Genomic DNA, 23,404 nt, shown 5'->3' on the forward strand with positions numbered 1-23,404 from the left:
TTATAAAGAATTTTGAATCTTCTACCTTATATCCAAAAAAAAAATGAAGTATCAATTAATCCAACTGAAAAATTATTAAAGTTTGAAATACTTCATGACACATACTAATTGTTATTGATATGAGATCAATTTCTTACTTTATTTTATTACCAATAAATACGGTTTAAAATCTTGATAAGAGTTCACATCGCTTGCCTCCTCAATCATTCAGTCAAAATTTTCACCGCACATGCACATTACTAGTATAGGACTTGACTAGCTTACAGAATCTGTAAGCTACAGACTGCAGCATCAGCCGTTGGATGTGGTTGGATGGGGAGTGAGAAACTAAACAATAGAAGATCGGATGGTGGGATGACGGGAGATGTTTGTTACAGAATCTGTACCATAGACAGGTCCGCTAGTATAATATAGTACCACAACAGCCGTGGCCCCGACCCCCGACCAAAATTAAGCTCTTTCTCAACTCCCACGAAAAATTAGTAATTTTTTTCTTGTTTGATAAAAGGTGAAGATGATAGAGAAATAAACAGTGTATAATATAACTAATCAGTATTTAGTAGTACAAGTACAGTGTAAGCTGTAAGCTTAAGTGAAGTAAGCAACAAACGAAAAAAAAAAAAAAGCACTCACAAACCGACACCTTCGTCCCACCGCCATTTGTCTAGATATAATCCCCCTTGCATTTCTCACAATCTCCTATAGCGTCACGAACTTTTTCATCTCTCTCTCAGTCCCTCTCAAAGGCCTCAGCTTAGCTGCTGTGTGTGTTGTGACAAACTTTTCTCGGAGCCAAACAAGCAAGTATTTGTTATTATTATCTCTTCTCTAAGCTTCTTTTGCTCATTCAGTGATGGCTGTTTTGGTGCTTTTAGCTCTCTTCCTTGGCTTCACTGGGCATTCAAGTAAGTTCCTCAAGTCACCTTTTAATTTTCTTGTAGTGAAGCTCCACAAAGCTAGCCACCATTGTTTTTTTTTTTTTTCCTTTTTTTGGGTTTGTAGACATGGAGATTTGAGATCTCATTTTATTTTTATCCCTTGACATTAAATTTTGAGTATAAAGGAATGACCTTTTTTCCCCTTTCTTCGTGCATACCCATCTGTTGTTTTTTTTTTTTTTAATTTTCTGATTCATTTTAGTTGGTATGAAAAAATGACATTTTACTTGCATACACGGACTCAAATCTCTCCTTTATATATGGTGCCTCACTTTATTCTCATTTAAAAGAAATTTCTTAGCCTGAAACTTAACTATTTTCTTAGTTAATAGAAAGAAAATTAAAAAAGAGAAGATTATAAAATATAAAAAAAAAAAACCCAAGTTGCCTTTCAGTTTTCTGAGTCAATTTTTAACTATTTTTATTTTGCTTCCTTCTTCTACAAGGGTTAATCTTTTTTTTTTTGTTCCCTCTTGTTTGTCTGTGTGATTATGGTAGCTGCAAACTGGTGTGTTTGCAAAGATGGAGTGGGTGACCCAGTTTTACAAAAAGCTTTGGACTATGCTTGTGGAGCTGGGGCTGATTGTAACCCTATCCATTCCAATGGGCCTTGTTACAACCCCAACACTGTCAAAGCTCACTGCAGTTATGCTGTCAACAGCTATTTCCAGAGAAAGGGTCAAGCTCAAGGCTCTTGTGATTTTTCCGGAAGTGCAACCGTTGCCACTACCGATCCCAGTAGCCTCTCTTTCCAGCCACTCACTTTTACTTACCATTTTTCCTATTTTACCTAATGGTAATAAAGTAAAATCCACAAAGATTCACTCTTTTTTTTCACATGATGATTTGCAGGCACTGCTGGCTGTTCTTATCCTTCAAGTGCCAGGTATGTATGGTCCCCCTTTCTGTTCTCTCTCTATAGCTATTTATTTTTAATATTTCCATTTGGTAAATTTTCTCTATTGACCCGACACATTCAAACTTCGTAATGTAATGTACTGTACTACCACAGTAGTTCTGACACTGTTCATGCTAGTGTTTCGGGGTGCCCTTAGTTTTTATTTGGGGTACCTAACTATTCAGGGACAGTTAAATCGGAAGTGTCGTTATACAATATGCAGGATATGATTTGGTATGTTTTTTGAATGTTTTACATAGGATGCTTGATTTCTCTCTTAAGAGTCCACACGGAGGAAGAATCTAGATTATAAATATAAAGAAAAATCTACATGGACACAGAATAACTTTGGAATTTTGTGAGAAATTTTGGTATATACATCTGGCATATTATTATTCTTATTATATGACGAAAATGCATGTGCTGGTCGTTATGAGATTTCTATTTTCTTTATAACATTACACTATGATCTTACCGCAGTTGGGTCAAGATAATTTCTTAGTATTTTCAATGAAATTGTCTAAAAGTTGTTGAGATTTATAATCTTTTGCTTGTCAAAGGCACTGTGGAGTGAACTGTATGGAATTTGAACATTAGATGGATAGATATCCACCGAGCGTTCAGAAAGCTGAGTATTTTATTTCGGGTGCGTCATCGTCTAACTTAGATTCTTTTGCCTAAAGACCTTTGTTTTTCACGCTTAGAATTTCTTGTGGGTGGAATGGGCATCTTAACTTTTTTCAAGGTGAAAAAGGTAGCTTTTTCTCAAACAACACAAGTCTTCATCAAACTGCTTTCTTTCATATGGCATCCATTTTGAAATCAAAAGGTAATTAAATATTGCTGTGAAATCTATTACGTCTTCTTTTCCTTTCCCTTTTGAACTTATTCTAAATGAGCTCTTTTTGTCGTATTGACTCATGTTGTCATTGCATGATGACGTTCCCCACTTGATCCAAATTGGCCACCAAAGTTGTTAAGAGCCAATGGCGGAACTTTTTTCATTGTCACACTGCCATTATTGGGATCTCTAAATCAAATCCAAATACGATTCACCAAATGTGAACCTGAGATTAACTAGGATTAAAGAAATTAATTATGTGAACTCAAGTTTAACTAGGATTAAAGAAATTAATAAAACTCAGAAATAGCTAAGAATTAAACAGTATAAAGGTTAAGCACCCCATTATTATTTGCACTCTCTATTTTATTCTCTTTCAGTCTTTTACTGTTAAAAGCGTGATACCATCTTTACCGTCCACGTGTAGCTTGATCACTAGAAAACAACAAAAAAAGGGGGGCAGAAAGTTGAAACACTAGTGTAACTGTCTTCTATGTTTTATTGATGACCACTCATAATTGTGCTGAAGGAGATTTCACAGTGGGCTTGTCCACATTGAAACAAGAAAAAGTGTGCCCCCACTGGAATGGTGGGGCTGGTAGAGCTGCCTTAAAGCCGTGTGATGGGCAAGCTAGTTTTGAGATTTGAGCCAACTTTTGAAATTATTTTGATGTCTCGAGGCCTGTGCTTGTCTAGTCCAAAAAAAGTTTCTTGAGTGATTCTTTCAGTACAACCAATTTTATTGGGGCACTCTTGTTGATGTTACTGTGATAAAGCACACACATCATTTTTGGATTAGGTATAGCCGATATTGAGCCATTTGATAAATCCAAATCTCATCTCTTGGATTTTTGACCATATATTGATATGGTGAGTGGGACCCACAGCCCACTTGGTTTTAACCTCTGAACACTATTTTACTTAATCTCATTCTGTGGTATGCTTGGTTTTAGCATACCACATGAAAATAAATGCTTGGTTTTAGCATTTATTGGTTGTTTCTGTTTCAATAATGTGGCAGTGTGACCATAACATGAAAATATTATTAAAATCACTGAAATGTGTTTCTGTTCTGTTTTCTTGTTATCTTTTTCTCTCTATTGTCTTAAAGTGGCAATATTCACATGCTTTCGATCATTGAATGAGAATAATTTGTAATAGATATGCAGACCATGATGTATGATTCTTTGGTCCGCCAACCAGCCCCCTTGCCTAGGCTAATCATTGATTTAAAATTCATTTACCAAAGTATATAAAATCCATCCTTTTAGTGGGAAGAAGATGAACTGTCAATCTTAAAATTATATTGGTTGATATGTGTTGCTGTAGTGTATCTAATTAGACACTATGTTACGCTCAAACAGTTGAAAAGTAATTATATGGGAATGTTGATATAAGCTTAACAAATTTAATGTGTAAGCTGTTGAAACTGAATTTAGTTCTTCTAAATCAAGAATGTGGAATTCAGAGATTTCGAAGCTTGCACACATCACTTGATTCCTTTACACAACGAGCTTGTGGCACAAATAGCTACGATATATTATTTGAAAGTCTCACAAGCATTTATGGTTACTATCTAGCTTTTCACTTGTTAGCATTCCTTAAACTAACTTCTTTATGGATGTCTTGTTTTTGTGCATTGATCAGCACTTCAGGCACCACCTCAACAACACCAGTCACAGGTACTCCAGGCACAACCACACCCACAACAACTCCGTCCACTACCACTCCAACGACTAACACACCAGGCAGCACCACACCAGGCAGCACCACTCCGGGCAGCACCACTCCGTACACCACCACACCATCAACTGGAACTGGAGTGTTGGGAGGAGTTGGTCCTGGTTTAGGCCCTTCGGGATCTGGTATGCCCAACACAGACTATAGTCATGGTGGGATGAGACTGCAAAACTCTGCCTTGTCTTTTTTGGTCGTCCTCTTGTTCTCAGGCTCGATGCTCTTGTGGGGTTGAAAGAAACAATCAACATGACATCTACTAGGATGGAGATGTGGTACTATAGTCAGTGTCCTTGATGCTGGATCTCAATGTGCAAAGATGGAGTATGCATGTGATTGTGTTGTTAATTATCTAAAGACACCTTAATTAGCTGGCTAAGTTTCTTTTTCTTTTCCTCTTCTACTTGTCAAAAAGAGATGATGAGCTTTTTAGTCCTTTTCGGCGAGTGGAAGTACTGTCTCTCTCTTTATCACTTTTTTGTTTCTTGTTTTGTACATCTTGATCGGGAAAGCAGTTATTTATCACTTCAGGTGATGATAATTTAGAACCTATTATCTTCTTATTATTTAGTATTAAAACTGTGCTCATGGTTTATGTAGGGTGTATTTTAACATAATGTACGCTCAAAAGTCTTCTATATCACGCTACCGTACTACCGGCACGCTTCGTTGCAGTTAAGTATCCTGGAATAGGATTATTTCGAATCAAAAAATACTAATCCCATGTTTGATGCTTAAAGGTTATGCTGGGATGTGGAATTAAGGTTCAGTTTGGAAGTGTAGTTACTGTAGATTTTAAGTAGTTGTGGTTAAAAAATTATAATTATAAAATAAAAGTTAATAATTTAGGAAAATTTGTGGCACGGTATACAGTTGTATCGGAGCTTGATCTTAATAATTTATAGTAAATGTAAATTTTAAATAATAATTTTGTTAAAATATTAAAGAAATAATAGATTTTATATAATATAAAAAAAATTATATCAACATAATTTTTAAATTTAATAAATTATGTTTGTCAAATATTTTTTGTATTATAATTTTTAAATTATAATGATCTAATTTTAATTTCAAACGCATTTTAAGGGTCCACGGCCTAGTCTTGAATAACAAAAATGTGCTGTTGGGGCACCTTTGGATTACTTTGCTAAAGTTCAAATTTATCTCAAGATGTATTTGATTTACATTATAATATTATTTTAAATTTACACGTTTAATTATATTGTTGTTAAAGCAATTGTTATATAATATATAGTTGAGTTTAAACTAATAAATAATATATTTTTTGATATTTAATAAATAAAGTGTAGTATTATAAATTTATAATATAAATTATTATAAATAGAAATATTAATACATTTTATAATTAAATTTTTTAAATTTATATTAAGTGAGTTCTCATTTACAAATTTAAACTAGGATTAAATAAATATTTATCTATTCTAAATTAATGTTAATAATTAAATTATTATTTTATTTTTCCAATTCAATCTAATTCTGAATTACTTAACATAAAATAGTATTATATCCTAATTATATAGCATCGTATTCTATTAGGTAAAAGATCATTTAGTCTATTTATTTTAAAATTAGTATCCATTTAGTCTCTATATTTTTCAAAATATCTCAAAATATCTCTGCCGTTAAAGTATTAATACTCTTACCGTTACTTTTTATTTCTTTGGCTTACTTTTACAATATTACCCTTTAATAACAATTTTTTGTTTGGACATTAATAAAAATAAAATAATTAAATTACCAATTTAACCCCAAAAATAAAAAAAAATTATATTAATTTTTAATTGTCAAAAATTGTATGCAAACTATCAAGTGTGCAAACGGTGCTTGTAAAAAAAATTAATATAATTTTTTTTAGAGTTAAATTAGTAATTTAATTATTTTTTTATTAATATTTTAAAAAATTATTATAAAATGGTAATATTGTAAAAGTAAACTAAAAGAAATGAAAAATAATGGTAAGAGTATCAATACTTTAACGACAAAGATGTTTCGAGATATTTTAAAAAATACAGAAATTAAAGGAACTTTTATCCTATTCTATTCGATCTTATTATGAAAAAAAGAAAAAAAATTGAAAATGCCGCAAAATTGAAGATTATTTTCGGCTACAGTTTCAGAGAGTTGGGTCCACAGTCTGTTGGAGTTTCAGTTTTACTGTCAAGAATTGTTTTGTCGTTCTCATCAATCTCAGGCTCCGATTAAATTAAATAAAATGTTACTCAGAAAAAATCTGTTAGCTTTTAATTAATTTAATTTTCTTTTTTCCTGGTATATTTCAAAGATTTGTATGGACGCCCACGTGGCCTAAACTGTTCAATGTCCTGCAGAATGCGTTTGATTCTCTTCATCACCATTAGTTTAAGTTCTAGTTTGAAGTTTGAACCGACATGCTTCTTGATATTCTTTGTATGTGATTTCAAAATTTTTAATTATAGATTTGAACTTCTTGATTTCAGAGATTTGAAGTTTGCTAAGTTACAGCTGCTATAATTTATAGCAGCTTCAAAAATATACGGATTCTACTATCTGTTACAATTTTTTTCATTATTTTAAAAGATATGTAAGTTAAAACAATTGTAATTCAACAGTATTCGTGGTTTTATGTCGGATGATTTTACAAATTTATTTCTTTTTTTATTTTCTGTTTGTATTTCTAGCAAAATTGATTCGTATGAAGAAAAGACATACTACTAACACATACTACTAAAAAAACAGAATATAGAGAGACTCCAACTTTCAATTTCAATATAGAAAGAGATGATAATCACTAGGATAAATATGTTTCTTGTCAATAGAAACATAATTAAATAGTTCATCAAAAGTTATAAATATAAAGTATTTTCTTGGAACAATAATCTGTAAAAAGAAAATACTTATAAATAGATAATGCTTTAGTTCTGACAATATTGGCAAGTAAGTATACGAGTGAAAAAAGAACGTTGGACTGTTGATAACTTGATACCCTTAATTAATCTCGTAAAATTCCTTTTTTATTATAATTACATTTAAGGACATATAAATAAAATTAGTTTCATTATCATTTTCTCTCTCTTCCTGGTATGTTTTTTTTTTTCTTCAATTTCACATCCAATTTGATCTTTCCCAAGCATATTAAAGTCTTGTTGTTATTGTTGTTGTTGATGTTGTTATTTAACTTTGAAACCGAAAAAGAAATAGGGAAAAAAACATGAAGCTTTTGGATGTAGTCGTAGGAGCTCAAACGAAGAAGAATATGACTATAACCTATTGAGTGTTATATTATCATTCACAAGTTTTAAATATTGGAGAGTTGTTTGGTAGGCTCGTTTTACGAAAAAGAAAATGTAGAGAACTTGTTTGGTAGGCTCATTTTGGTGGAAAATTATGCAATAATTGGAAACAAAAAATTTTCATTTTCTAATGCTTACAAAGAAAACAAGAGAACCATTTTGTTTCACTTTTGTTCTCTGTTAAAGGCCCCACGCCCCCACCATCTTGACTTTATAACATTGTAGGATATATTACGTGGATCTATGAATAAAGAAATAATTTAATAAATAAACTATTATAACAAATGTTTAATAACTGTAATAATAATTTATTTTATACAGTATAATCACTTATCACTCTTAATATTATTATGTAAAATGTTTTAAATATAATGTAATGTCACATAATTATTATAGTAAATTATTACATTGTTCAATCAATATGCAGTTATTTAAAAATGATTACAAACTTTTATATATAGATGAAAATATATCAATAAAAAAGTTACATCTTCACAAGTAGTATAAATAAAAATAAGATAATTATAAAGTAATTAAAGATTTTCTCAATTGATATTATCTTAAAACTAAAGTTTATTTGCATAATTAAAAAATTTTAAGAAATTATTAAAATAACTATGTACCTATATGCATTCATAATGATATATAATACAACATAATATAATAACTAAATAGATAAATTATTTAATCATATAAAATATATATTTATATTCATTGTATTATATTATTTTTTTCATAAAGGTTTCATTAAATAATGCAACTATTAAAAAAGAACTTCCTTAAATAATTCTCTATCCTCTTTTCATTTTTTCATTTTTTCAAACAAATAACCAAACACTTTTTTACTTTTTTTTATTTTCAAGTACTGTTCTTAAAATAACCTTCCAAACATAATTTTATTTTCATCAAAAATTAATTATTCTTATTTTATAAAAGAAATTCAAAAATACTATTTGGACAACGATACCAAACGCACCATTATTTTCACATTAATATGTTTTACGTGATCGTAACTTCGTCTGTTAGTTAGGCAAAACCTTGAAGGAACGGATCAAGAAAATTGGGAGAAATTCAAAGAAAAAAGACAGAGAAAAGTCGAGGATGGGTCCCATCCAATTATTTAGTGGCACCCAGCAAGTATAACGTGTCAAAATATCTATCCTTAAATAAGACTCGTGAGAATAAAAGTAATCAATTTACTGGCCCTTGGATGCATAAAAGAACAGTTTGTGCGATATTGGACCCCACCGTTGGACCAACTAGTAATAAAGGAGAACCCTACCGTCTCTGAAATGACACCTTCATGGTTAGAAAAAACAAGAAAATGAGAGACTCAAGAAGAACTCGCACGGTAAAAAACCTAAAACACCCTTTTTCTTTTTAATTCGACATGCACATTCACTGTTTCTTACTTTTATGCTCGCTTTACGTTTAGTTACTCTCACTTTTTTATTTATTTAATTACTTTCTTCACTTCATTATTTTATTGCCATTATTAAAAATGCCGTTCGTCGCCGTTCATATCATAGTGAGTTGATATTTGTAAAGCTGCTGCCTGCTGGCTCTTTGGTCCCATTTATTTTATTCTTAATATTTGCTTTTTTTTTTCTTTGGAACTGTTTTACTTTTTATATTTATTTTGGCGGACCAAAATAATTATTACTGTAGTTAATAATAATAATAATTTGCGTAGAACTGAAAATGAATAAATAGATTAATTTTTTATTATTAAAATTTAAGATTTTCTCTTTCATGACTGAGTGCGAGCAAAACTCAACCCGGTGGCAACCTACATGAAATTGGGCAGGCGAATTATGTGATTAAAAAAAAAAATGTTTCCATTTTGAGAAAGTATGATCTGTTTGCAAAATTGCAGTTGAAATTGTTGCCCCAAAAATTGTCAGTTAAAACAACGCAGAATGTGTTGTATTGCATGCTATGAGCTGACGTGTACTTTTAATTCTCACATATGTCAGCAAATTGATGGTCGTCGCCATGATTTTGTTAACGCCGTTCAATTTGGTCATTTTATGTTGCAGGTTAAACCTTGTGACATATGTGGTGATGGAGGTTGGCCTGAGCAGATAGCAACTTGCTATCTATGCAAAAGTGCTCGAGAACATATGTATGGCTGCTGTTTCCCTTCCTTACTTGCTCTCTGTGTGTGTTCCTATTGCGTTGTGCTGTCATTGTCTTGTGTATCTTCTGAGCACCATCTAGCAAGCCTGCAAGATCAATAGAAATGGAAAGAAATTAATGCATTTGGTATTGTTATTTTAACTTTTTAATCAATGGAAATGGAAAGATGTTAATGCATTTGGTATTTTTTGTTTTAGCTTTTTAAAGTATGTATAGTTAGTTGGTATTTCTTTAATTGAGATTTCCAACACAAGTCTAAATTACCTTGGTTGCTTCTATCATTGCATCTTGTATGATCAAAGTACCTGTACAGAACTGGTAGGAATGGTTTAGATTATGCAGATAAGGTCCATCATCTCACAAGCATTCAACGTGCATTATAGTTGATCTAACTTGATTTATTGTATAAACCTTTTAACATTTTCTATTGAATCATGTTGCTTTTTTTTTATTTTTTGGTTTCCAGCTATTGCATGAAATTTCTTCTCTTTAGTCGCCCAATCGTTTGGTTTTGTGAAGAATGCCGGTCAATTAAAGGCCAAGTATTACCAAAGTCTGTTGTGCAGGAGCTCTGTCATGGGGCCTTAACGTCAACTGATATCTCCAGTAGGGATCTTAGGCAGTCAGTGGGAGGCCCAAATGTCAAATTGTCTACCCAGAGTAATTTACACTCAAACCATGCTTGCCAAACAGATACGTTGACAACAAAGTCCAACGGAACTCCCAGATTTGAAACTTCCCTTTCAAAGTTATCCCCGCAAGAGGTAAATGCTGATCCAAGTGTATCCCATTGCAACCCTCTTCTAGGAGGCATTGAGGAGATCCATTCAATTACTCAGCAGCAAGTGCCGCAAACATCAAAAGAATTGAAAGGTGCGAAGACTCCTTGACAATTATGGCCAGGAAGTTTTACATCAACAGGCTGATAAACACAGAAAAACTGAAATTTGAATTAGTACAATCACACAATATGGTCCTAATTTAAATTTTATTGCCATTCCCAAAAGTGTATCAATTATGATACTGACCAATAATAACTAGGACTCAATGAAGTGTCTGTAGATTATTTTACTTCGAGGCAATTCAACTTGACAATGTCTGCCCAAATACTCAGCTAAGCAATTGAGTCTCAATACATAAATGATGGATTTTGCTTCCTCTTTGTTTACCTCCCTGTAAATTGGTATTTACATGTGGATGCTCTTTTTATGTCTGTTTCAGGTAAAAATTGGATTGTTTGCAAAGAAGAGCCAGTAGAAATCCTTGAAGCTATGGGTTCAAGGGTAGAGGTGGCAGCTGATATTACTCCTCCACCATCAGTAAATGCTTTACCTATTATCAGTTCAGGCAAGAAATTTTCTCTCGCCTCCTGTAATTTTCACTCTTTTGTTCAATCTTTATCATTTTATTGTTTAATTGAACTCTGTTATTAGAAGACTTGTTCCATTTCAAGTGATGTCCTATTTGCTGATCTTCTAGCTCAGAGCTTTGATATCCAAACAAGCAATCTAGATCCCAATGATGAGCCAGATAATTCTTTTTTGTTGACTTCATATGCAATTTGGTGGTGAGTGACCTATTTCATGATATTTTATACTCTCCTTATTTGTTACTGAGCATATTTAGTACATAGAAAAGTAATGAAAGTTTCAGACTAGCGGAATGCAGTATGTGCAGCTGCTAACATACACTAATAAGAACAATCATGTTTTATTGTTTTGTTAATGTCAGAGAGAATAATATAGATATTTGTGAGTATCGTCCGTGTTTCAGCACAATGTATTATATAGAAATGTAATTGAAAGTTTGCTTACTACGTTGCCAGAACAGGCCCATGTATCCCTCGTCAATATACTGTAAATTACAGTCCCTCTGTTACGTAATAATTTTGTTATGCTTTGTTCTTTGTATCATTAGAAAACTACTCAAAAGTATCTATAGGAGAATGCCATATTCTCATTAGAGCCTTAGATCATTGAAGGAACTGACCTTTATGTTTTGGCTCGCAACTTAAAAGTTAGAGAACTTTTTACTTCTGAAGGATCTTTGCACCAATTTTGTGATTTACTTCAAATAGTTTTCGCATTCAACTCTTCTTTCTTCTTTATTTGAAATTTATGACATCATAATTGTTCAGAATTAGTTTTCATTTTATTTATGATCATAATCAGGTCAGTACTATGAGCTTTTGGGGCATGCTTTTTCAGGCTCCTTGCATGGTCAATTAGACCAGTTTATTCAAGGAGCTTTGTCTTCACTCGAGTTGTATTCCCAAATGCTTGAACTGTCTGCTGATATTTTTGGCTTGATGTTGGAGATCATCCTCCATGCGGCAGTACTTCATCTTAGTAGTCATGGATTGGTCCTACTTTGTAATTTGTCTATCTAATTCTTTTTTGTTAGTCTTATCATATGTGCATCACAATCTTCAATGTTTGTAGCTGTCAACATCAGGAATTCTTTGTCCTAACTCGAATAGAACTGGAACCAGAATGTAGTGAATGTCCATCCAAAAAATACACCATTGTCACTCTCTGACAATTGTGATTTTCCCTTTTCTAGTGGAAGCATTGAGATGCTTAGTTTGGATACTTCTAGCAAGTTCTATGATGGATTTTGGGCTTATCTTCCATGCAAAATTCACCGCAAAGTTCTTGAGTTTTCGAAAGAGATGCCTGGAGTGATTTCATGTTCGTCAGTTCCTTGCTGCAATATTAGCCTGGAGGTTTTTCAAAATGACATGCCCAATATAGATGATATTGCACTAATATTCTTCCCTGGGAATTTTCAGAGGTGCACCCTTGAAACCAGTCTTGGTTAAAATTTAACTTTCTAGAAAATGAAGATCATGGGATGTTATATTAGGAAGCTTATTATTGTAGGTCCAAAGAGCAGTACGATAGTCTGTTGGAGCTGTTAGAGATGCGAGATCTTGTCCTGAAAAGTTGTATAAATGGTGTGGAACTATTGATCTTCTCCTCAAAAATTTTGCAAGCAAATTCCTCAGGTGAGCTTAATGAATTTATTTATAAAATAAGATTGTTCTGTATTTTATCAATCATATTTGCCAATGCTTGATTACTCATAAGAGTACATTTTGTGTTTGTGAATTTGATTAGGATAATAGGATGTTTACATCTCATGGCACAACTTATTTTAGCTTATATTTTGCAAAGACCTTGGATATCTTTAAGACAGCATTTAGTTCTTCAGTCCTCTTTTTGTTATTGTAATATCTAATCTGTTTCCATTACTATTTTGAAGACTTGAATGCACATGTACCACATAAAATGTCTTTATTGGCCTATAATTTTGCTCATGTTATAGATACAAAATTGGAGAAGGAAAACATGTGAATTATTTAATTTACCGGACCTTAGAGATGCAGGAATAGATTCATTTAATAAAATTCGTGACCTGCACGTGTAAAAGAAGTCCTCATTATCAAGTTCAATGATCTCATTGTTTTAGGTTTCAAATTGGGATCGTTTTTGTGGGGAGTATACCATGAGGTGCAAGGTAAACTGGAAGTTCCCCCTGTTCTCACCCATGAAGTGATTTCCCGAGACAGTTCTCGCATTCAAAGCAAATACCAAACAGTCTCTCTCCAAGGTGAAAATTGAACCACAATACCACTGCGATGTTCCTTCTGGATTTCCTAGGAGAGCAGCAGATGCTGATGCTGGGAGGATTCATCAATTATCTTATGCTAATTAGGTATTTATTTTTACCCTTTTAAACTAATCAATGATATTGCTGAGGAACTATGAATGACTCTTCTACTGCGTAAAATGTTAAATTATTTATACAATCAAGTAGTTTAGTATAAGTAGGGTTGAAATCAGAATAAACTTGTTATCATCAAAAAAGAAAAACAAAGAATAAGAGTCGTCGAGATGAATGTTTGCTGGCTATACTGAAGGACTATGCAAATCCTAATTTGTTTGTTAAAATGTTGCAGAATCAGTGGCAGTTTTCAATTTTGGGTGCACTTAAGCCACCTAGGGCAGGCTCATTGAGGATGGTTTGGCAGTTCAGCTTTAACTCTAAGGTTCTTTAGCTCTTAAGGGTAACAAATTAACCTTGTATGAAATTATATATGCCTATCAGTGATATCAATAACCATAGCATCACAGAAAGTTAAGAGTTAGTGTTTTAAAGATCGTAGTGTTATTCATTATATACGGGTTCATATGCTTATATAGAACATAATCTCTCATATTATTATTATTTTTTCGTTATGCATTTTTTCATGACTTTAGATAATTGCCTAATATTTTATACCATGGCGAGGAGCAACGACTTATTCAGAAATTTTGTTCAACTGGGGCACGTTCAAAAAAAATTATAAACTGAAAATTCACACAATAATATATAGCACAACTACTATTTTAATAATCGTTGATAATATTTATGCTTCTCAACGAGTTTTCATGTTTTTAAAACTGTACTTGTATAATAGTTTTATTGTTAATACATACTTTAGATAGCATGCACTTGTTAACGGTGACAATGCAATGACAAAAGCAATGAATTGGTGTGTTTGATGAAATTATACGAAGTATTCATAGTTTACTTTTGTTGCCTGTTGATTTTCTATGATGAAGAAATTAGAATAGTTTTGTTTAGAGTAGACTTATCTTAGTTGTTTACATTTTTAAGCAAAATGAAAAAGAAAAGTCAAACTTTTAGTTTATTTTTTGTATGTGAGTTATCGGGGGGTGGATAATACATTTTGTAAAATCAAAATAACTAAATAAATTTTAAACAATTTGCCAACTTTTAGACATGGAGCAGGTGGAAACTTTGAATTAGCATGGGCATTTTCTTAGAACTCGAATGGGACACTTTTACAAAATTTAAAGAAAATAGGCACTTTAAATCATACCTTGAAATTTTTAAAAGCCACCCGGGGCCCATGCCCTGCCTGGTCGATTCGTCCATGGTGAGAAGGTGCTTATATATGTACACTATAATCTTTATAAATTAATAATGTCGGGATCATAAAAAATTATTAATTTAAAAAGATATTAATTAATTGATAAATTAATAATTTATTAATTTATAAAGTGTGTTTACAGTACAAAGAATTAACATTTAATTGACTGAAAATTCATTGTATTTTACAAATATAATTAATAGAATTTACATAAATTCATTAAATAAATAATGTATACTTGATTAAATAAATTCATGAATTTTACTAAATGTATTCAATGAACTAAACTAAATGTTAATTATTAAATTGTATAAATTGAATTAGAACTAATCTAATGTACCTATCTATTTGATTAACTAAATTCATGTATTTACATAAATTTATCTAAATGTATTCAATGAACTAAACTAAATGTTTGTTATTAAATTGTATTAATTGAATTTGAACTAATTCATCTAATGTACCTATCTACTTGATTAACTAAATTCATGTATTTACATAAATTTATCTAAATGTATTCAATGAACTAAACTAAATGTTAGTTATTAAATTGTATTAATTGAAGCACTCAAGTCATCAACAACACTTCACAATTTTTTATTACAATACGAGAATTCAACCCCAGAACTTTTAGATGCAATAAGAAAAATTAGAGATGAGATTCAACTAGATTTAAACTTGAAGAAAAAAACAAGTTACAATAAACTCATATTTTAATAAATTGACATAGTCAGTTACATTTGTAATTTCACAGTATTTGTAATTTCTACAATTATTAATTTATGATATAAATGAGACTACATAGTTATATAGGAGTTCTTAGAAAAATTATTATTTTATTAATTTATCAAAATTATTAATTTAGCTTCAGGGCCCAAGTCGGAACCGCAAAAATTTATTATATTATAGAGATTATTAATTTATCGAGTATTAATTTATAGAGATTATATTGAATATGATTTTGGCTAGAATTTCAAATTATATTGTAATTATGTTAATTTAAATTCTCAATGCACTCTTATGGGTGGGCTTATTCAAACCGACCAAAATACTCAATACACATTTTTTAATTAAAAATTTTATTACTAAATTACCCATTATGTTATTTACTCTTGCATCCATTTCATATATATATAATATAACTACTTTAATGCATTTTCCCATGTTGCATTAATTATCAACACTTTTTTTTCCCACGGAACTTGGGGATTTTTAATAGATATTTTATCATTTTTCCATCGAAATTCGTCAGCAAAAACAAATCCAAAGTGAATTGCAATCAGAGCTACATTTGAACTTGACTGATCAAATCTCTATATACAATGATTTTTTTTTTTTTTGGTGCAATTTGAACGGTGAAGATTAAAATTTTTGAGGGAGAAAGTTTTGCATTTTTGAGAGAGAGAGAAATTTTGGAGAGAGAGCTTTATTTCTAATATTTCTTTAACTTTTATAATTTATTGTTATTTTTAAGCCTTTTTTATTTGCACATTTGTATCCATTTTTGTTTGACTGCTAAAACAAGGGAAATTATCAATCGTATACCCTTTGTTTACTTCGTTATCAAATTCATTACAACACTTTAAGGTATATCAGTAGTCCACCCTAAATTGACAAAATGTATTTGTCGTCCACCAAACCATTAGTTGCCGTTTAAATATGATGACGTTAGAGGGGTAATCTAATCTTTTCATATGATACAAGTGAGATTTTAAGGGTATATAAGTGATAATAAAAGATTTTAAGGATATACAAGTGATAATTTTTAAGGGTAAAATCATCAATCTACTATAGTTCTGTTAACTTTCAAACGGCAACTAACGGTTTAGTGGTCGGCAGATAACTTTAGTCAATTTAGGGTGGACGATTGATACACCCTTAAGTATTGTAGTATTTTTTATAAAAGCGTAAATTTATGATATGCGAATGATAATTTTCCCTAAAACAATAATCACATAAATCAAGCAAGTTCATTTAGTGGATTGTCAATAAAATTTCAATTTCATGTTTTTGAATAATGGGTTTGTAATGAGTTTATTTAAAAATTAATTTTAAAAGGTTAGTTTTGGTATTTAGGAAGGTCTATAGGGCATAAGCTTTATTTTTAATTTTTAATAGTAGGTACAATAAATAAATAGCTTCAAAGAGTACTTTAGTAGATTCAAATAATCTCACCCCGTAATCATATATATGATTTTTTTCTGACCTGCCCTCACAATTGTGAGGCCGCGGGTTCAAGCCCCCACAACGCATTGTAGGGGTTTAATTTTTTTTTTCTCAATTTGAGTAAAAACAGTCTTTTCTCCTTCGAAATGTGAGCGGAATAGACGTCTCTCGAATATTAAAAAGGGTAAAATCTGAGTTGTGTTATATTGGATTTGTAAAGTTGTAAACTATTTCCAATAATTGTCTGATTGTAAAAATTAGTGTAGTAATCTCTTGAAATATGAGTTGTAATATGAGCAATAGTTCATGTAACATATATATATATGATTTTTTTCCTAAAAAAAGGAAAAATTATCTCTACACCGCCTCTGTTTGTCATATATACACCTAACCAACACAAAATTTTGACATGTTCTTAGACCATCTTTGTTTAAATCAACTATTTTGACACTAAGAATTTAAATAAAATGATCATTTTACCTCTAAATGAACTAAAAGACCAATTTTATCCTACAAAATTTTTTAAAATAAAAAAATATAATTACAAAGAATACCTATGAATTTAATAAAACCAATAAATCTCAAAATCCAAGATGTTTATTTTTATAATTATAATTTTTAAATGATAATTTTTGTAATTATAAGTTTTTTATTATTTAAGGTTGGTTTAAATGATTATTATTATAGTAATTAATTTAATGAATAAAAATAATTTGATAATTGTGATTGTCTGACTGATTAAAAAAAAGTGAAAATATTTGAGATGAGTATTACATGTTTTTTAGGTCAAAAGGATTAAAAAATCAATAAAATCTTATCAATTAATTAAATGGTACTCACAAACCCAATTTGTCAATAATATTTTATCAATTAAGTAAATAGTAATTAGAATTTTTTATTTTTAAAAATTTTATAGGATAAAATGATCTTTTTTCATTTAAGGGTAAAATGATAATTTTATTTAAATTTTTTAATATTAAAATAATTGATTGATATAATTTTAGAAATAAAAATAATTAAAAAAATATATATTAAAATTTTATGATGGTTTGGTGCACTTATGATAAAACATAAATGGTGTGGAAATATTTTTTTTCTAAAAAACAAAAATTAATTGTCACGCCGAAAAGGATGAACAGGGACCGTAGGAAAGTGGTCGTTCATGATTGTCGAATTTGGGACCCATTGCGGGACCACAGCACCACAGCTTGGCCGCAACGGATGCGAACTGCCGAATTGCATTCTTTACTTGCCATAAATAGACAGTATAAAACTTCAGAGCATGTCTTTTATTTGGGTCCGCCTGTAATAAAGCGCTGCATAAGATACAGCGGAAGTTTAATTTTTTATTCTAAATTTATTGGCCGTTAGATTACTTTATAAGCAATCCAACGGCTTCGTAATTTTAGGCATAAAATAGGTCACCGAAACAGATGGTGGGACACTGGAATCGGCAAATATCCTGGTAATTATCACTTTGCTCCCTCATCTTTTAACTAAATATTAAAGACTTCATTTAATTTAGACGACTATCAAAGACCCCCTAACATAATAATATATTTTAAAACATGTAATGTTGTAAATAACGTGAATAATATTTATATTAGTGTAAACTATATTAATTATAAATCAATGCAATCATTTTTAATAATGAAATTGATCATAAACAACTTATATCATTGTTTATTATGACATTATAAATCTACAAATGTTTTGCAATATAAAAATTAGTGAGACCTCTTTAATTTTTTTTCTTTTGCAAATTTTTGCCTATTTGGTCAACTCTATATTATTGATAGTACCAAGTATTGTCATTACTCAAAATATTTTTGTTTTCAATATTATTTGTACTAGTGACTAATATAAATAGTACAATTTAGTTCTGGATATGGGTAACTATAAGATGAAAAATCTTATTAAAAATATTTCACACAAATTTCTAAGAAATTCATTAAATTACTTTTTATGGTCTCATTTACTCACTAATTTGAAGTCACAAAAAATTCTATGAATTGTTATAGGAGCTTATACATGATTACATGTAATGTTAATATTTAATGATATTGTTTTATTACTAGTATTATGATTAATGATACTATAACTCTTAATATCCATTACTAATGTTGTTAATAAGTATCTTTGTTAGCCTTACTATTATTATTGGTAAATTGAACACATATATGATAATTTTATCAATATCACTTTTCTTTTAATCAAAATGAGCGTATGTTCTAAATATAACAACATTTTATCGTAATAAACTTTTTAATAATTTATTGAGAAATGTTGCTAATTATCATTGTAAATTATTGTCGACATTATATTATAAAAGCTAAATAATTAATAATGTAACTATAATATTACATTGTTATTTAAAATAAAGTATGTATCTCTTTGTATATTTATGGGAGTAGGTTTTTGAGTTAATATTCGGTGGATCGTTGGACTTTACCATAAAGTGCATGTATACAGATTATCAAATACCATTAAATTATAGTTTATAATGTACATATAAATTGTAAATTTAAAAATATTATATAATATATTACTCTAAATAGTATTCAATTAATTTTTTTTATTTTGATATAACACTAAAAGAATTTTGCTTCATCTAGGCAGGAAAACTACTGCCTAAATGAAAACATATTTACCCATTTTCACAATTTTTAATTCTAATAATTTTTGTATATTATTTAAATTTTCATATTTTATATTATTATTCTTGATACTTTTTTTTCAAAATAACTTTATTTATTGTTCAGAAACCTAAAAAGAAAATATAAAATTTATTTTTTAAAATTTCATCAAAAAACATATCCTTTAGGCTTAAGGTTTCGTTTGTCGCTTCATACATTAAAATATATATTTTTTAATCATTATTAATTTTTTTCACGATTAATGTTCTTAATTTTTTTCTTGTCTTGTTAAAGTTTTGTAATTAACTTAAATTGTATAACATTTTGAATTGTCATTTCATTTTTTTTTTAATGTTTTATGCTTCCAATATAGAATGATTGGCAAGGGAAAATATTGCAAAGCATTTGACGCAGAAACTGCTATTGGCATCCTCTCAAGTGGTTGAATCCAAGTAAGGCTGGTGAGCAGCCCAAGCTTCAGCTGGCTGTCTCCAGATCAAAGGGGAAATAGAAATAATAAAATTAGTTTTCTATAATCCCTTGGGATTATTTTATCTTTTTTTCTCTAATGGTGCATAGTTGAGTAGTGAACAAGAATTGGCATTGGTTGTAAATGAACTTTTTTTTTTAATTTGTTCTCCAAAAGAAAGATGGTGTATAAATAATTTCTCTTAAAAATTATAGCATTGAATTTTTCTATTAGAGAAAATTAATTTTAATATTTAATATATTTTCTTTTTCCTTGATTGCAATGATTTTCTAATGTGTTTATAAAATTATTGTTTAATTTGAGTTACTTTTATTGTGTTTAATGTACTTGGTAAAGATAAATTAATGGCGACTTAATAGAACTGGATTTAAGTCAATGTTACTTTGTCAATCTTAAGCTAAAGATTGATGAGAGATTAAAGAAATAATTTTTAAAACTAAATATAATGATGAAAATTATATGTTGCACAATTGTTTTAAAAAAAATCTAAGCACAATTATGTAAAATAATAAAATGAGCATTAATATGTAAAAGATCAAAAGTTTAAAGTATACATACGATTAAATTCAAGAAATACCATGAAGTAACAAAGACCGTTGGGGGCCGGGGGGGAGGGGAGTGGACTTATACAAATTCATAGTGTTGAAAAAAATTGAGGGTTGCAACAATGATTTTTCAAAATTATATTGTAAGTTGATATTTATTAAAAAAAAGCGGGGTCAAACGTAATTTACCTCAATATTTTAATGTTTTACTATAATAAAATGCGACTCGTAACAACCACCTAAAATGTTGGCATACAGTAAAAACATTTGGAATATAAAACCAAAAAAATAGTGGAAGTAACTATTAAAGAGCTGAACCCATAAATTGGAACGACTTACTGATGATTTGGTAAATTTCAATGGGAATTAGAGACATGAAAAATAAACTTGAAACACACACCTACATGTTGGAATTCAATAAAAAGTCTTGGTATATATAACCAAAAAATAGTGGGAAAAAAGTGGGAGAGTTAACCTGAAAGTTGGAATTACGCAACGATAGTTTGATAAATTCCAATGGGAAATAGGGACTAAGAATTGAATTTGAAACTTTCACCCAAAATGTTGGAATTCATTAAAAAAAACCTGGAATATATAACTAAAAGGTACTGGAAATAAAAGTTGAAGAACTTAACACAAAAGTTGGAATAAATTATTAAGAATTTGATAAATTCTAATGACAAGTTGGAATCTAAAAAATAAACTTGAAACTTCTATTCAAAATATTGGAATTCATTAAAAAAAGTAGAAATATAGAACTAAAAAGTGGTGGGAACAAGAGTTGAAGAACATAACGCAAAATTGGAAACGGCTCACCCACAATTTGATAAATTCCAACTATAAGTAGGGATCCAAAAAGTGAAATTGAAACATACACCCGAAATTTTAAAATTCAATAAAAAAAAGTAGAAATATAAAACAAAAAACTAGTAGGAAAAAGAGTTGATGAATTTAACCGAAAAGTACGAACACTTTACCAGGAATTTGATAAATTTCAACAGGAAGTAGGGATATAAGAAGTGAACTTGAAACATCCACCCAAAATATTGAAATTTAATAAAAAGGGCAGGAATAAATAACCAAAAAGTAGTGGGAATATGAATTGAAGAGCCTAACCCAAAACTTGGAATCACTTAGCAAGAAATCGATATATTTTAAAGAGAAGTAGGGATCTAAAAATGAACTTAAAATATCCATCAAAAATATTGAAATTCCATAAAAAGAGTAGAAACATAAAAGGAAAAACTGGTGGTAATAACAGTTGATAACTTTAACCTAAAAGTCGGAATAACCTAACGAAGAAATTGATAAATTTTAACAGGAAATGGGGATCTAAAAAGTGGACTTGAAACTCTCACCCAAAATATTAGAATTCAATAAAAGGAATAGGAATATAGAATCAAAAAGTAGTGGCAACAAGAGTTGATGAACTCAACCCAAAAATTGGAATAATGGACTAAGAATTTGATAAATTCCAATGCGAAGTAGGGCTCTAAAAGTAAACTAGAAATATCTACCGAAAATGTTGAAACTTTATAAAAATAGTTGGAATCTAGGACTTAAAAGTGGTGGGAAAATGAGTTGGAATAACTTACCAGAAATTAGATAAAGGCTAATGGAATGTAGGAATGTTGAAAGTAAACTTAAAATATCCACGTAAAAAGTTGGAATTTAATGAAAAAAGTGAAAATATAGAACCAAAAACTGGTGGAAAAATGAGTTGAAATAACTTACCAAAATTTAGATAAATCGTAACAAAAAAATAGGAATTTGAAAAGTAAACTCGAAACATGCACTATAAATATTGAAATGTGACAAAATAAGTGGGAATATAGTTATTTTGTGACTTGTTTATAATACTTGTATAGTTTCTTGTACTATTTATAAATTTAAAATTATTATATTCTTTTGCTTCATTTAATTACAATTTTATCTTTTTTCCCTATTTTTTTCATATTTTTTTCGCATTAAAAACAAATTAAAATGTAATATTTATTATGTTAACCGGTTAAAAACCGGTTGTACTGGTTGCGTGCATGCGCTGTATGAGATACAGCGCTGCACTGTATGAGATACAGTGCTGCACTGTAGGTTGACTCCTTTTATTTATTGCTTCGTAGGAAACTTCATGTGCAAGATGACTTGTCACGTTCAAATATACGAAGTTTTGACCATAAAGTTCAGATAGTGATGCATCATTGGAGTCTACGAACAAACTAAAATTTATAAATGTTAGGTTTTACTCTGTCCGAATATAGAAAGTATTAAAAGAGTGAGATGAAGGGACTTTTTTTCTTGATTTAATGATTTAATTGACTTAATTTTAATCAAGTTATTAAGTTTATTTTTTAATTTAATTAAACTTTTTAGTCATTAAGTTATTAAATCAATTTTTTTAACATTTTACCTAATTTAAAAAGTTTGAATGAAATCATTAAAAGATATTTTTTAAAATATTAATATCTAATTAATTAACTTTCATCATTAACTTAATAAAATTAATAATTGGTATTACTACTCATTACTGTAACTTGTGATAGACTATTATTTTTTTATTTTCTTCAAATTAACATTATTTATCTTCATAATTTTTTATGAATATTTTCATATAAAAACATCCAAAACTATAATAAAATTGATGAACATAGGCTATTTTAGAATATTAAAGGGTTGTATTCAATTGAACATGAATTAAAATATGATAATATATTATCTTATTCATGTTCTTTGAGATGTTTATTATTTGTTTAACATTTATAATTTATAAGGGTAGAAATGTAAAAAT

At 29.6% G+C, this 23,404-nt stretch overlaps 2 protein-coding genes across 13 annotated transcripts; both read left to right on the plus strand.

Moving 5' to 3' along the window:
* Positions 1-626: 626 nt before the first annotated feature.
* On the plus strand, positions 627-4,980 carry LOC102621484 (PLASMODESMATA CALLOSE-BINDING PROTEIN 3). Of its 2 annotated transcripts, XM_052435662.1 has the most exons (5): positions 627-905; positions 1,437-1,676; positions 1,791-1,824; positions 4,325-4,424; positions 4,455-4,980. In XM_052435662.1, exons 1-5 carry the CDS (start codon positions 854-856, stop codon positions 4,647-4,649), a joined length of 621 nt encoding a protein of 206 aa, XP_052291622.1. In that variant the 5' UTR covers positions 627-853; the 3' UTR covers positions 4,650-4,980. The 2 variants fall into 2 exon arrangements, with proteins under 2 accessions (XP_052291622.1, XP_006477657.2); XM_006477594.4 differs by having other exon boundaries at positions 629-905; positions 4,325-4,980.
* A 4,020-nt stretch (positions 4,981-9,000) lies between these two features.
* LOC102621969 (uncharacterized) lies at positions 9,001-14,075 on the plus strand. 11 transcript variants are annotated; one of them, XM_006477596.4, is made up of 9 exons: positions 9,001-9,055; positions 9,744-9,829; positions 10,310-10,716; positions 11,065-11,190; positions 11,323-11,410; positions 12,406-12,636; positions 12,726-12,850; positions 13,315-13,560; positions 13,805-14,075. In XM_006477596.4, the coding sequence occupies exons 1-8, from the start codon at positions 9,008-9,010 to the stop codon at positions 13,464-13,466; spliced, it is 1,263 nt and encodes a 420-aa protein (XP_006477659.3). In that variant the 5' UTR covers positions 9,001-9,007; the 3' UTR covers positions 13,467-13,560; positions 13,805-14,075. The 11 variants fall into 11 exon arrangements, with proteins under 11 accessions (XP_006477659.3, XP_052291621.1, XP_006477660.2 ...); XM_052435661.1 differs by having other exon boundaries at positions 9,037-9,055; positions 10,410-10,716; XM_006477597.4 differs by lacking the exon at positions 9,001-9,055 and adding an exon at positions 9,163-9,232.
* The last annotated feature ends 9,329 nt before the right edge of the window (positions 14,076-23,404 follow it).

The sequence above is a fragment of the Citrus sinensis genome, chromosome 3 (genome assembly GCF_022201045.2).
Source record: "Citrus sinensis cultivar Valencia sweet orange chromosome 3, DVS_A1.0, whole genome shotgun sequence".
NCBI lineage: Eukaryota > Viridiplantae > Streptophyta > Magnoliopsida > Sapindales > Rutaceae > Citrus > Citrus sinensis.